At 42.9% G+C, this 15,106-nt stretch overlaps 1 protein-coding gene across 1 annotated transcript in view; it reads right to left on the minus strand.

Moving 5' to 3' along the window:
• Positions 1–14,729, minus strand: part of LOC141096361 (nucleoprotein TPR-like) — a 198,692-nt gene extending 183,963 nt beyond the window's left edge. Inside the window, exons 1-6 of the mRNA XM_073582916.1 lie at positions 14,595–14,729; positions 14,389–14,481; positions 14,115–14,195; positions 4,711–4,798; positions 4,440–4,580; positions 4,196–4,287 (exon numbers count right to left, since the gene is read on the minus strand). Of these exons, the coding sequence (XP_073439017.1) occupies positions 4,196–4,287; positions 4,440–4,580; positions 4,711–4,798; positions 14,115–14,195; positions 14,389–14,406 (420 nt within the window). The 5' untranslated portion in view covers positions 14,407–14,481; positions 14,595–14,729. The remainder of the gene's footprint in view (positions 1–4,195; positions 4,288–4,439; positions 4,581–4,710; positions 4,799–14,114; positions 14,196–14,388; positions 14,482–14,594) is intronic.
• Positions 14,730–15,106: the final 377 nt, after the last annotated feature.

The following is a 15,106-nucleotide window of genomic DNA, read 5'->3' on the forward strand; positions in this document are numbered from 1 at the left end:
TAGTCTGCTACCACTGCTATCTGGACCGCTTGGTCCGAGAGCTCAGGATTTGAAGCTTGAAGACCCTCCTGTAGTTTTTTGGCCCAAGCCAGGATGGCCTTGGCCGCCCAAACTGAAGCAAACGCAGGGCCCAGAGAGGCGCCTGTCGCTTCGAAAACACTGGTCAACAGCATTTTTGGTGCCAAAGATATTTCATCGAATTTAGGGTATTTTTGGGGTGCTGATTCTGAATATGTCATCAGTTTTGCCAGATTGGCTCAAGTTTTTGAGATTTTTGGTATCTTATTTATAGCACTTGTTGGTAAATGCGACGCATCATCTCATTAATTTCTTTGGATTAGTACTTGAACTGAGCAGTTCTCAATATAGTTTTGTGTTAATTAGTGTTCTAAAAGTTTGTTCATAGCTTGATTTTTGCACTAACTTTATGTTGTTGTCTGTTTTCCAGTGAAAAGCATGAACTCATCATGAAGAAGTTGTCTTAACGATCCAGACTCATTCTGTTACATTTGTGGTGAATATACACTGCCAAAACATAGAAGAAACATAACAGACTTCGTAAAAAAAGTGTATTTTGCCTATTTTGGGGTTATGCTTGGGGACCAAGACAAGTTTTGGGCACCACACATAGTGTGCAAAGCATGTATCGAATTATTACGAAAATGGAGCAAAGGACAAAGAAAAAGCTTCAAATTTGGTGTTCCAATGGTGTGGAGAGAGCCAAAAAATCATCATGATGACTGTTATTTATGGTAAACACAGGTACAGGCACATCTTCACAATGAGGGACAGGCCTTCTTGCAGATTCCATGTTACTCCCATTTTCGTTTCTTATGCTTATTGAATCCTTGCACTTGCACTGCACAGAAATAACAGTCATCATGATGATTTTTTGGCTCTCTCCACACCATTGGAACACCAAATTTGAAGCTTTTTCTTTGTCCTTTGCTCCATTTTCGTAATAATTCGATACATGCTTTGCACACTATGTGTGGTGCCCAAAACTTGTCTTGGTCCCCAAGCATAACCCCAAAATAGGCAAAATACACTTTTTTTACGAAGTGTGTTATGTTTCTTCTATGTTTTGGCAGTGTATATTCACCACAAATGTAACAGAATGAGTCTGGATCGTTAAGACAACTTCTTCATGATGAGTTCATGCTTTTCACTGGAAAACAGACAACAACATAAAGTTAGTGCAAAAATCAAGCTATGAACAAACTTTTAGAACACTAATTAACACAAAACTATATTGAGAACTGCTCAGTTCAAGTACTAATCCAAAGAAATTAATGAGATGATGCGTCGCATTTACCAACAAGTGCTATAAATAAGATACCAAAAATCTCAAAAACTTGAGCCAATCTGGCAAAACTGATGACATATTCAGAATCAGCACCCCAAAAATACCCCAAATTCATTAAAATATTTTGGACACCAGAAAAAAAATTTTTTTTCGTTGACCTGTGAAATAGAACGAGCCATGCGTTCTACTTGTCGGTCTGCTGCGTCCCTGAGGGTTGAGCTATCTGGCAGAGAGAGTAAAGTCTGCACTGCTAGTCTAGAAACCGGAGGGTCCACTTCAGGTGGATCTGTCCATTGTTTGGTGTCTTTCTGTGGGAAGGGGTACTTCGCTTCCAAATATTTGCGATTAGCGAATTTTTTCTCAGGCTGCGCAAACTGTTTGGTAAGTATTTTCTCAAACTCATGGTGATTAGGGAAGACCTTAGGTGGTTTCTGAACACTTTCGAAGCAAATCCTATGTTCTGGGACTTCCGGGGCCGACTCTGGAATTTTTAGCACCCGATGAATGGCAGAGATTATGTCCTCAACTAGCGCTGTATTGCTAGGGGGAGAAGGTACCACGGACCTCTCCGTTTCGTTATCCGAGTCGGAGTCACAGATGCCCTCCGAATCCTGTGCCTCGCTAAGGTGATCCCTGGAGGGCGACCTGGGGCGGGGGATCTCTGTGGTAAATTGCACTGTCTGTCTGTGGCAGGGGACTGCCTAGGAGACCAGGAATGATGCTGTCTCTCCCTGGAGGGGGACGACCTTGTGCTATAGGGCGACTCAGGTGATCGAGACCTGTGGGTCCGCTTACGTCTGTGAGTCAGAAGCAGCATGTTCCTGAGACAAGCTGTCCGTTTGCTGTGTAACGTCCATAGCCGGAGCCCGACTCTGCAGAGCTTGCAGCAATGTGGCAGTTAGGTTGTCTATGGACTGTGTCATAGACTGAGACATCTGAGTTGCCCATTCCGGCGTGGCCTGTGACACTGAAGCGTCAGTAGGGACTCCCTGGGGTTCTGACCCAGAGTTCTGGATGCAGTCCCGGCAGTGCGGATACGTGCTGCCACTAGGGAGCGTGGCTTTGCAGGCTGTGCAGAATGCATAGAAACATTCCTGCCTGGTTCTCTTCCTTGAGCCCGGCATAGTGCACAGAGGCTGGCTATTAGGGATCGTACAGGGGTGGCTACGCAGAGGGAACCCACAGAGAGCCTTATAGGAAGTATAGATTCACAGCTGAGTAATGAGAACCCAGCTGTGAGCTTACCCCACCGGTGTGCCCCTAGGTCCAGCGCCGACAGATCCCAGTTCTGTGCCCCCCGGAGACCGCTGTGATGCTCCTCTCCTGGATCTCATCCAAAAAAAATGGCCACCGGGACTCTGAGGAGAGGGAGGAGGGGGCGGAGAGCTGAAAAGGGCGCGCTGGGCTGTGTAAAAACACTCCCTTTCTGCCTCAATCCACCCCTTCTATGACACTCCAGCGTGTCATTTTAGTTATCCGGGGGCGGGCCGGGGGGGCGGGGAAAAGGCGGCGGCTTCGGCTATTGTTTTATTGTTATTTGTTTTTTTTTTTATTTTCAAAAAATGGATTTGGGGGAATATTTTATTTTTTTTGTAATTTATTTGGCGATTTTTTTTAAATTATTTTAACACTTTTTTTTTTTTTTTTTTTTTTTTACTCTATTAACTAGTCCCAGGTGGGACATCACTGTTCTGTGACAGATCGCTGATCTGTCACATCACAGATCACTGTGACAGATCAGCAATCTGTCACAGGCAGTGCACAAGGCTTCCTCATGCCTGCACTTTGCAGGCACTGAGGAAGCCAGCTTCCTGCAGGCCCCCGAAGGCCCCCGTCGCCATCTTGGATTCGGGGGCCTGCAGGAAAGGAGCCCCCGGCAGCAGCGCTGCACATTGCACTGCCGTGGGGGGCTCAGGGAAGCACGGAGGGAGCCCCCTCCCTGCCGATGCTTCCCTTTAACCCCCGGTACACCGCGATCATGTTTGATCGCGGTGTGCAAGGGGTTAACGTGTCGGGGGCGGTCCGTGACCGCCCCTGACACATTGTGCCGGGTGTCAGCTGTGATAATCAGCTGACACCCGGCTGCGATCAGCGGCGCTCACCACGTGGGCGCCGCTGATCGCGGTAGACGTACTATCCCGTCCATGGGCATAGGGGCCCGGGTCCTATGGACGGGATAGTACGTCTGATGTCAGGAAGGGGTTAATACTGGATGCTAGCTGCCTCCAGACTGATCTTGCATCCCTCCCATTGGCCTTGCAGGTGCCACAATCAGCTCTACCAGCCCATAAATTGTAGGCTTAGCCCAATAGTGACATGTTTGTCCAAAATTGTAGGCTGGTGGCCCGGAAGTGGCTTGTAGTGTAGAGCAAGGACCCATCAGCCGGAGGTCACATTGCCATGGTTGATGGGCATACATGAAGTGACCAATTTGTGCACTAAGAACCTTCATTTTTTCATTTATTACTACTGTAAGAAAAAAAATTTAAAATTTTGCTAAATTGAATGTTTTTCTGTGATTTCACATGGCCTAGATTCATGCCCATGTGCTGCTGTGTTCTTTTTTTGCCTGTATTATGCAGTTTTCGCAGCTTGCATGTGTTCACACTAGGAGGTGCTGATTTTTTTTTGGCATATTTATTTTTTTATTTTTAAACCAATCACATTTCTATTTGTATCACTATAAGTAAAATTGAATACTATTCTAATGACACGGTTCTGGTGTACAACGCTTTATATAAGCTTTGTTCTTCCATGCGCTGAACCCTTTACTCTGTCCATGCAGAGGATTCAGTCTGGAACATTTTGGGATATTCTTTCTACATATCATTGTGCAGAGTTTGAGGACATATTTGCTAACAAATTGAAAACAAGGTAGTCTAATTTTACCTCTGTTAATTTCATTCCTGGTTTCACAACTTTTGCCACAGCCGCAGCTGTTGGGGACATTGCAGTTAATTCTTCTTCACTCAACAGAACACCTAAAAGAAAGAAGTCATCAACTGAACTGGGATGTAGGATTCTTTACTTTTTTCCTAGAATAATTTAAACACAATGAAATGTTACAGAAAGCTTTGTAAATCCCTTACAGACTGCAATGATACTTTAGAAGTATTGAAGCAACCCAGACTACCTTTGCGCTTGGTGGAGCAAAGTAAATCATTTGCATTTTCAAGTTCCCGCTCTAGTTTAATGATTCTTTCACCAAGGTCTTTCTCTATTTGACATTTCCCAGCTTCCATTTCTCCTAGCTGATCCTGTAGACAGGCGTTATCTTAAAAAAAAAAAAAAAAAAAAAAAAAAAAAAAAAAGTGAAATGATCAAGATTACATATGGTATTAAGTATAATCAGAGAAACAATATTATCTGTATACACAGAGGGATGATGACAAATTCTTACTTACTATCACCGGCTTCTTTGAGGAGTTTATGAAGTTCCTCCACCGCCCGTGTCAATTCTACGCTCTTTCCTTCAGAATCGTCTGCAGCACTCTGCAAAAACATGCAGCAAAAAGAGGGGAATTTCTTTCATGAATCTTTAATTAACGCAGTCTACAACTTGCACTGAAAACATAAGACAAATGGAAGCAGGTAAAAGCATCGGTAATGGCGACTAGTACAAATCAGAGAGACAATTGCTATTACCTAAGCAGCCACTAATTGTACCTGCCCTATGGAATTATTATTAGGCAATCGTGACATTATAATATAATTTTGTTTTCTTTTTTTTTTTTTTTAAATCTGATCATTAACACAGGAAAGATATATATCTTTGTACCGTGTTAGCCAGTAGATAGAAGAATATTCAGAATTGAGAGTCCTCAGTGGTTGATACCTTTTAATGGCTAACTGAAAAGATAGTAACACATTGCAAGCTTTCGAGACTGCTCAGGTCTTCAGATGTTCTTGGCCTGATGAAGATACCTGAGTAGTCTCGAAAGCTTGCAATGTGTTACCATCTTTTCAGTTAGCCATTAAAAGGTATCAACCACTGAGGACTCTCAATTCTAAATATTCTTCAATCGTTTTTAAGAAAATTACACTAATATTTTTACAAAAAGATCAGTAGAACAAAGATTTTCAGTATTACATGGTATCATTGTGTTATGGTTATACATAAAATACAATAAAGTTATCTTCTTCCAAGGATTTCATTTTTTTCCATGCAACCAAACATACAACCCTCCACCCTCCTCGAGAACACTCCAGAGAAATCAATAGTCACACTATTTTTTTTTTATTGATGTATAAAACTTTAGAATATCTGCCATTCAGTTATAACAATTAGTTTATATGTGTAATGACCATACCTACATCACTTAACCTGGAATCATACCACAAGAGTTCCTGAAACTAGAAGAGTTCCTGAAACTAGAAAGTGCCATATGTTATCTCTCAGGAGTACTCCAGATGGTAGGCCTGGAACATTCAACCAGGGTCTTCAAATGCTGTTAAATTTCTTGATTGCTTTTCTCTTTTTATATAGCCCATTTTACAACCAAATAATATTCTTTAGCTTATTTATTAACTCATTAACAGTCGATTGTTGTGGGTCTAGCCAATGTTGTTCAATAAGTATGCGTGGTTGATATAATGTTCATGGAATACCTATAGCCATTGGGGATTGAAAATCGACCAAATCTCCCAAATATTTGATTTTCCAGTAGGAGCCCAATCTACTGTACTGCAAGAGCATGTGAAACAAATGTGCACCTCCAGTTCCACATCTTGGACAATCTCCATTTGGACATACCCCAATTCTAAAAAGAAAGCTTGGGGTTCTATATACTGTACTCTACGAACAAAATATATCTGCGAGAACCTCTGACATTCAGTCTAGGAGCGAGTTCCAACACCTCTTTCCACTGTTCTCCATAATCGGTCCCAAATCTGCTTACCATTTTAATTTAGGTGTCAAAGGTTGGCACCTTGTACTTCATTGCTAAGGTCGGTCTCTGTGTACTTAGCGCCCATCTCCAGTAAATATATGGGCAACATCCATTTTTTTTGTCTTGAAGAACAAGACTACCATTCTTGTCCATATTCTCTTTTTTTCCCCACCCATTAAATTATATCCGTGGATCTGGAATCGCCAAACTTCCCTCAGATTTGTCCCTTTGAAGTCACGCCAGTTTAATCCTTGCATTTCACTTGCACCATATCAGTTCTCTGAACAACGATTGCACTTTTTGGAATATGGGAGGGGGAATTCAACATGGGGAATGGTGAAGCAAATACAACAATTGTGGCATCAAAATCATTTTAATGAGATTCCCCCTACCTATTATAGAGACAATTTTCCCTCCCGCATTTATTTTGGATCTAAATCTATCTAGTAAGGGGTTTACCAAAATATAGTCTTTAATATTTTAACCGACTACCACATATTTAATCTGTACCACCACTTGTATCCGAGAGCAATTGTTTCCATATGTGGGATAGAGTCCGGTGTTGATATAGATCACTTATCCCAATTGATTTTTAGACCTGATCTCTGACCAAACTACATTATAGAGTCATTTCATTTTTTGGCCCAATAATGAACCACATACACTGGCATCATCAGCAAAGAGACTCGCCTTTTCTATTATGTTTTTACACTTAAAACCAATGAAGTCCTCTGAATCTCAGTTTACATGCCAGCGGCTCAATTGCTAATGCAAATCAGAGCGGTGAGAGCGGGCACCCGTCGTGTACCCCTGCCCAACTCAAATGGCCTTGACAATTTACTCTCAATCTAGCGAACGATGACCCATAGAGAATTTGAATCATTAAACTTATGACCAAATCCCATTTTGCTTAATACTTTCCATCAATAATTACACTCAATGCTGTTGAAAGCTTTTGCAACGTCAAGGGATATTATTGCTCTATTTCCAGCCACCTCCTTTCTCATTTGTATAGTAAGATATAACCGTCTAATGTTGATAGTTGTAGATTTGTTAGGGATAATTCCTGTTTGGTCTTCATCAATTACTTCCGTTATTTTATTTAATCTATCGGCAAGTACTTTGGCTAATATATTAATACAAGCTGCAGATCCCGGCGTTGCCTGGGCATAGTAACTAACTACGGTTAGTTATAACAAATCAATAAATATCTCTCTGAGTGTATAGCCCGGCCCACTCCGCATAGCCACATTCAATATATCATCCCACATCATCCCGTCAGCCAGGGCTACCGGACTACTACCCCTAATATCCAACATCGTCCCGTCAGCCAGAGCCACCAGACTACTACCCCTAAAGTCCCACATCATCCTTTCAGCCACCTGACTACTAACCCTGCCCTAATATCCCACATCATCCTGTCAGCCAATGCCACCCGACTACTACCCCTAATATCCAACATCGTCCCGTCAAAGCCTTTAATGGCCTGTCCAAGAGCATACTAGTATCTACAGATAGACAGTATAAAGCTCCCTAAACTAAGTATAGGGATAGATCATCTTCTTGGGCTATGGATATTTACTTAATGTGGACAAAATTAGGGCTGTGGAGTCAGTAAGCCAAACCTCCAACTCCTCAATTTCCATGACACCAACTCCCTCATACATGGCTCATGTTTAAGTGACAAATTTACTGTAGTAAAATGGTAACATCAGGCTTTTAATCATTATTATGATACAATAATCAAGCCATTTAGATAGAACAAAATATATTTATTGGAATACAACTTTAGAAAAAAAAAAAAACTTCAGCATATTTACAGTTTATTATACACTATGCAGTAAGTGAAAAAAAAAAAAAAAAGTTTTCAACAAAAATGTACTGAATAACATTTGTGCAGTCTATGAATTTGTTCTGAGAATTAGTATCGCCTCCATCAGAACCTCCGTCATAGATGACCTCAAATCTGACCTAATTATTTTAAGGCTAGAGAACCACCTCTCTACACTAACTTGGGTTGGTGGTAAAGCAGTAACCACATGGGCAACACCTCTAACAATTTCAGGGTATATAGGAATTGCCTCGTGCTCAGTCAGATTTGATTAACGATTGAACACTACTACTTTGAGAGCAAGTGAAAAACGTTGCAGAAATATGGTCAGTTTTCTATGGGAGTGGAGTCTTTTTCCCCGCAGCAACGCTTTGCCTGCTCCATGTCATCCAAATACTTTTCAAAATCAAGCTCATCTGATGAGGATGAAGGAACGGCAGTAGCAGCACTGGCAGGACTCGAGTCCTCTTGCTCTTGGCCGTCCTGTAGCCCACTAATCCTAACTGCTACCTCAGTCAGAGCTTCTTTTCCTTTAGTAAGCGGTTGATCATCCAGCAATATACGATGACTCAGGTCCACATAAACAGCTGCCAGAAGAATTTTATTTTTCGAATACCAGTCTCTCTCTCCATTTCAATGAAGCAGCAATGCCATCTGCGATTAAACCTCCTCTTTGGGACAGGCAAAACAAGTTCTTCCACTCCTTTATAAAAATGCCAGAAGTTAAATACTCAGCTTGTAACTTTGTAGTTACTGTAAATGGGTGATGAAGCATTTCCTTCAAATTCAGTGACCTGTGTCCATTGACCTTCATGTAGTGTTACCTGAGGTTGGCCATATCTACAAAGAAGGGTTTCAGATCAAGCAACTGCTCAATCATTAAAAGGTGCTGCCCCACTGAGTGGCTTGATCCACAACTGCCTCTTTTCTCTTCACAATGGAATCAAGTTTAAGGGGTTCTGGCAGCAATAGCCAATTTCCTCACTTTGCTAATCAGAGTTCCAGCATGTCCCTCTTGTAGACTTTCTCTTATTGCCAGCTGCAGCGTGTGCACAATACAGTGCATATGATGAATAGGAAAGAGGTGTGAAGAAGCTTCAACAAGATCATCTAATTGTAAAAAAAATAATTTTGCTGTTCTTCTGTAGTAACATCTGTTTGTTTCTCCATTATGGGAACAGGACTGTGGCCTTCCATCTCCAACATACTGAATGTGAAGTGTTCTTCTAGCTGCTGTTCACTTTCATTATTCTCACTCATCAGTTTAATTGTACTTATGTCTGAAGCATTATCAGTTACAATAGCAAGAACCTGTTCTTTTTTAAATCCATGCAAAGAGAAAAGGTCACACTCATCGAGATGGAAGTTTCACTGATTTATTGACATATCATAAACATGTCAAGTCGGGGGAGTGACATAAGGAGTGCAAGAAAGGCTGACAACGGCCGTTTCGTGCTGCTCGAGCGCTTCAACGGGACCCGTTAACATGAACATAAACTGCAGCACAGATTCATCTCAGCTAAAAGTCTACACATAGATCAGGAAGAGGACAGACATTTATTGGACATTTCATAACTTTCCCAAATTCTTATGAAAAAAATATTCCCCACAAACTGCATTGAACTACTGTACCCAATTTATTATATATTTTAGGAGTCGGAGTATTTTATACCGACTCCAAATCAGACTGCACAGCCCTGGACAAAATATCTGAAGTGTCTGTAATTATTTCCAATTCTGCTGATAGTAGTATAAGTATATGTGCAGACCCTACAAGCGCAGTTACTATTGTTGCCAGCGAATGTCCTATACTTTCCCCTTGAATAAAAAGATTTTGTTTGGTGAACATACAGTATGCCTCTGGGACACTAACCCCATCCGTGATGACCCTCTGAGATGACTCCCACTGCTGCCTATTTGTTTCCGATGGATTTTCTATATATAGTTTGCCTCTCTCGCATCATGACCTCTTGCTGCAGTTCCTGTGATTTCTCACGTGTTATTGATTTTATAATTCTATAGATTTAATGTAACCCAAAATACTATCATTACCTATATCAAAATCTATGCGGGACAATGACCTATGTGATGAGGAGTAACGTAGTTGATATACACACCAAAAGGTCAGCCATTCCCATTTCCTTTAGTAAGTAGCATAGAGATGCAAGTCTGACATTTTGAGAGCTAGAGCCTGAGTGATGCTTGTCCCAGAGGGATTTGTTAAGGCATTAAAGTCCCCCACCACAATCACCAGGAATTCCGCTAAATCCCCTGCAAAGGAAAATATCTTTACAACCTCCGAGGAGTATGGAATAGGGCTATACAAAGGAGCAATAATGATTTTAGCACTGTATAGCTGACGTCCCACACAAACTAATCTGCCATTTGCATCTATTTTTATTGCATGACACACACATGGTACCAGTATACTTACCCCTCTGGCATGAGAAAAGTAGAATGAAATTCCTTGCCCATCCATGCCCCAAGAAATTAGGACTATTCACAATCTGCATAATTTCAGGCGCTCCCTCAAAAACGCATTTGCGGCCTATCACGTTCCCTAATCAAAGTCTGTGTGTGTGTGTGTGTGTGTGTGTGTGTGTGTGTGTGTGTGTGTGTGTGTGTGTGTGTGTGTGTGTGTACCCCATTCACTATATCTACCCCCACTCCCTCAAGATGGCTGGACCATCATTGTAAATACATCACTGTAAATACACACCTGTACTTTGTATCTCCCCCACCTCATTGTAGACTTTAAGCTCTCACGAGCAGGGTCGTCTCATTTTGCTTTCATTATTGTATTATTGTTAAAGGGAACCTGTCACCGCCCCAGGAGTTTTTAAGTAAAAGAGCCACCTTGTGCAGCACTAATGCTGCATTCTGTCAAGGTGTCTGTTACTTAGCTTCCGTTCCACCGCAGAAATAATCGTTTATAAAATTGTTCAAAAATACCTGAAATTTGACAGTGGGGCAGGTCTTTCCCCCTCTGACAGACTTCTCGCATCCGTCACTCATTTCGTATTTGGCGCCGCCTCCTCAGTTTTCTTTTGAAATGCTGGCGCGTGCGCTGTACTATATCTTCTTGGTAATGCACAGTCAGCGCCGCCCGTGCTCTCAGATCACATCCCGGCCTTCATATCGCGCGGCCACAGATCCCGCCTCTGAGTCGCTTATGATTTATTCACACTGCGGGGCTGGTAATCTCTGGCATGCGCAGTAGTTATCTGCACTACAGGTTGATCCCTCACTCCGCTTTTTACCCCCGATGGTCGGCACCAGGTAAAAGCCTGTAAGTATGCCCAAGGGAGAGCAGTCCCGATCCTCCTCATCCGTCTCAGCGACCATGGTCAAATATTTTGTATGTACCAAATGCAATAGCAGGCTTCCTTCGGGTCAGTCCTCGCCATTCTGCTCAGATTGCAACAGAACCACGGTGTCACCTACGCTAGAGAGCAGGTGCAGCCCCCGCCTTGCCTGCCAGAGCTCCCGCATTATCCCTGGAGCAGGATGAAGCCGCCCAGGGGCCATGAATCACCACAGGAGACAATGAATGTCCAGGATGGGCCTCTTCCTTATCCAAGTCCGTGGCCGACCTTACCAAGGTATCACAGACCTTGGTAACGGTGCTTGACAGATTGCCACTTCAGACTCCATTGGAAACAGGCGCATCGAGGGAGCCTCCTTTTGGGCTTATAAGAGGCGGAAAAAGGTTTAAGACAGGACCACCAACCCAGGCCCCCTTCTCACTCCATCTCACCGCCAGAATTCCTCTGGCCGTCTGCCTCTAAGGCAACAATCGCCCGCTGGATCAGAATGGAAATTCTGGAAGCCTACCGGGTGAAGAACAGGGTGTCCCCTGCTGGGGTCAAGGCTCACTCAACCCGGGCGGTGGGCGCCTCCTGGGCAGTACACAATAGAGCATCAGCCATGCAATTGTGCAAGGCAGCTACATGGTCGTCCGTGCATACCTTCTCAAGGTTCTATATAGGTCCATACCTATGGTTCAGCGGAAGTCAGCCTAGGCAGAAGAATCCTGCAGGCGGCAGTGGCGAGTTCTCCACCCAGAAGGAAGTTTCTGCCTTCTCCCACCCCAGGGACTGCTTTTGGACATCCCACGGTTCCTGTGTCCCCCAATGAGACGCAAGAGAAAGCAGGATTTTGGTTGCTTACCGTAAAATCTGTTTCTCAGAGTCTTCATTGGGGAACACAGCACCCTCCGATGATTTTATTATCTGTAATGATTACATGATTGACTTACATGATAATGTCTCCTCCTACTGCTTTTTCACTAACTAATTGTCCTACAGCCGGTCGGAGGGGTGTATGTTATGATTGGGTCACCGAAGAGGAGAGCAAGTCCAAGCTAAGCCACAGAAAACCAGGGAGGTTGGTAACTAAGTGGATTGCAGACCCCTGATCCTATCCACACAACTAGCAGTAGCCGTGGAGCGTACCTACGATGATCCTAGACGCCCCGGCACAGCCGCAGAGCTAACTAAGCCTAAAGCAAGAAAGGGGAAATCTAAACTGCCCCAGAGCAGACCCCAAAGAAATAGATAGCCCCCAAACATATACGCAGGCAGGAAAATAGACTGAGATAATGATGGGGCCCACACTGACTAGACAGGACAGGAAAGGAAAGACGCTGTCTGGAATCACACAAAACACCCTGCAAAAAAGTCCAACGCGTCTGATGCAAAAAACACTAAAGTCACACGACTTCGCCCACTATATCAGCACTCTGGAATATTCTGAAAGCAGAGCAAAAAGAGGGCAATCTAATAAGGGACAAAAACAAACTGGCACAAGAAGTAGCATATGGACGGTGATTCAGCACAGCCCCAGCCGGAGCTGGCTGACCCACAAAACTGAGATAGACAAAACCAGATCAAATGCAAACAGAATAGCAAATGAACACTTAGCTGAACTCAGGGACTGAGCTGGAAACATCAGACCTCAGGAGGCAAGAAAATCACAAGCAGGGATAGAGGGAGTCAGCTGTCTTAAATCCCAATCTGAAACCCCAGATCTCCAATCGTCGTCCTCATTATCAGGTGGCAAGCCTCTGTTAATCATATCAGCTCCATTACCTCCAGTAACCACCAGAGGGAGCCCAGAAAGAGAACTCGCAACCCCTCTGTCAATCTGACCAGCTCCATTACCTTCAGTAATAACCAGAGGGAGGCCAGAAAGCGAATTCACAACAGGTATATACTGCGGAGGCGGAGCCAACATTTTTTTCATGGCATAGTGTCAACCTCCTAGTGACAGCAGCACACATCCACAGTTCCCGTGTCCCCCAATGAAGACTCTGAGAAACAGATTTTACGGTAAGCAACCAAAATCCTGCTATCTTTCTGTATACAGGATACAAGGTCTACCACACTCACTCATTTCTCCACATCCCCCATCCTTTCATTAGACTTGTGTATGTCCTGCTTAATGCATTTATTGTCCTCTTGGAGATCACCCACTTGCTCCATGAAGCCATGTAAGACAGAACCGCAGCCATTTATAGCTGTGTAAACATGTCATAGTGGGCTCCTAGCCATATGTAACTGACCCTTCAGGGGGTCTGACTCATCCCCTCTCAGTTATGCTGTTCTGAGTCTCCCCACATCTACCCCCCACCCATCCTCTTCAGTACCTGCCAGGGCATGTATTTCACAGGATGTGACAGGGAGTCCTTCACTGCTCTTGCCTGCTGATTTCTCTGCTGCTCTATCATTGCCCGAGGTTGTGAGGAGGTGACATCTTGTAGATTTCACTATCACGATCTATCTCCTTATGGCTGTGCGTCGTCTCAGCTTCTAGCCTGTACAGACTGCTTCCCCTTTGGCTCAGGACACCCTCTTACAGGTCAGGGACCGGTTCTGAGAAGGTATGCTGGGTCAATGCTGTAATTTAGATAGGATGCTGAGAGGGAGATCAGCGCCTCATCTGCTTCACATGGCGGTCAGGACACCACCCCAATCGTGTCGTATAAAGTTGTGTTTCTGTACTTGTCAACTCATGTCTAGAAATGTTTACTCATGATTATGTGCAAGTAACTTTTTAGGTAGACCTTCTGTCCGACACGTAGACTTACCTTGTAGAGGTTACAGAGTTTAATATTTGCTTTGAGCTCATTATGAAACTTTTCTTCCACACTGGCTTGCTGGTCCTTTGCCTGTAAAAGCCAAGAAAAGCTTTATTAACATCACTGAAAAAAATTTAACTTGGTTTTCTGTAATATTTGTCTTTCTCAAACTATTCAACAAACCAAAAGAAAAACAAATACAATTGACATACGCCACATATTATCAGGAATCAGAGCGGGGCTGTCACACAACTACACTGTGGATGTAACAAATTCTGCTTGCCTCTTTTAGTTTATTCATTAGATCTTCGGCTTGTTTTCGGAGATTTCCATTGCTTGTTTTCAGACTTTTAACCTGTTCTTCTAGTCGATTAATCTTAAAAATATTTTTAAAAAAAATTAAGGCACTTCCTAACATTAGGTAAGGTTTATTAATTACCAGTAGTAGGGGTCTAGCAAGATCCATCCTAAGTAATATATCAAAGATACCTCATCTTTCTTATTCTCCAGAGTTCCTTTAAGTTCTAAGATTTCATTGCCTTTCTGTCTTTGAACAGATAAAAGTTCGTCAGTTTTCGATCGGAGTTCATTGTTCAGCCAGTTGTTTTGGGTCTGCAGAAGTTCCTTTTCTTGTTCCAAGCGCTTCTCCCGATACTTGTGAGGAGGGGGGTAAAATGGAAGAGAAATTAGGCAGACAACAAACAAGGTTCCTAGAGCTAGCTTGTCCTACTGAAGTGAAAAGTCATGAACAAACAAAATTCTGCAAGAATACATTTTTTATTATATTTTATGACCGCTACAGAAAAATCTAATGAATGAGTATAATACAAACTAAACCATAGAAAAGCACTAATTAAAAAGGACCCATCTTTCTATAACACGTCAGGAAGTATTTGCATTCATCAGAATAATTCTGAAGTCACTTTTCTATGAACTGTACATTGTGCTTTTCTCCATTAGTCTTGGAAATAGATTAATAAACTGACATTTTGAAACAAATC

The sequence above is a fragment of the Dendrobates tinctorius genome, unplaced genomic scaffold (assembly GCF_039654945.1).
Source record: "Dendrobates tinctorius isolate UK_male_01 unplaced genomic scaffold, ASM3965494v1 ptg000074l, whole genome shotgun sequence".
Classification (NCBI taxonomy): domain Eukaryota; kingdom Metazoa; phylum Chordata; class Amphibia; order Anura; family Dendrobatidae; genus Dendrobates; species Dendrobates tinctorius.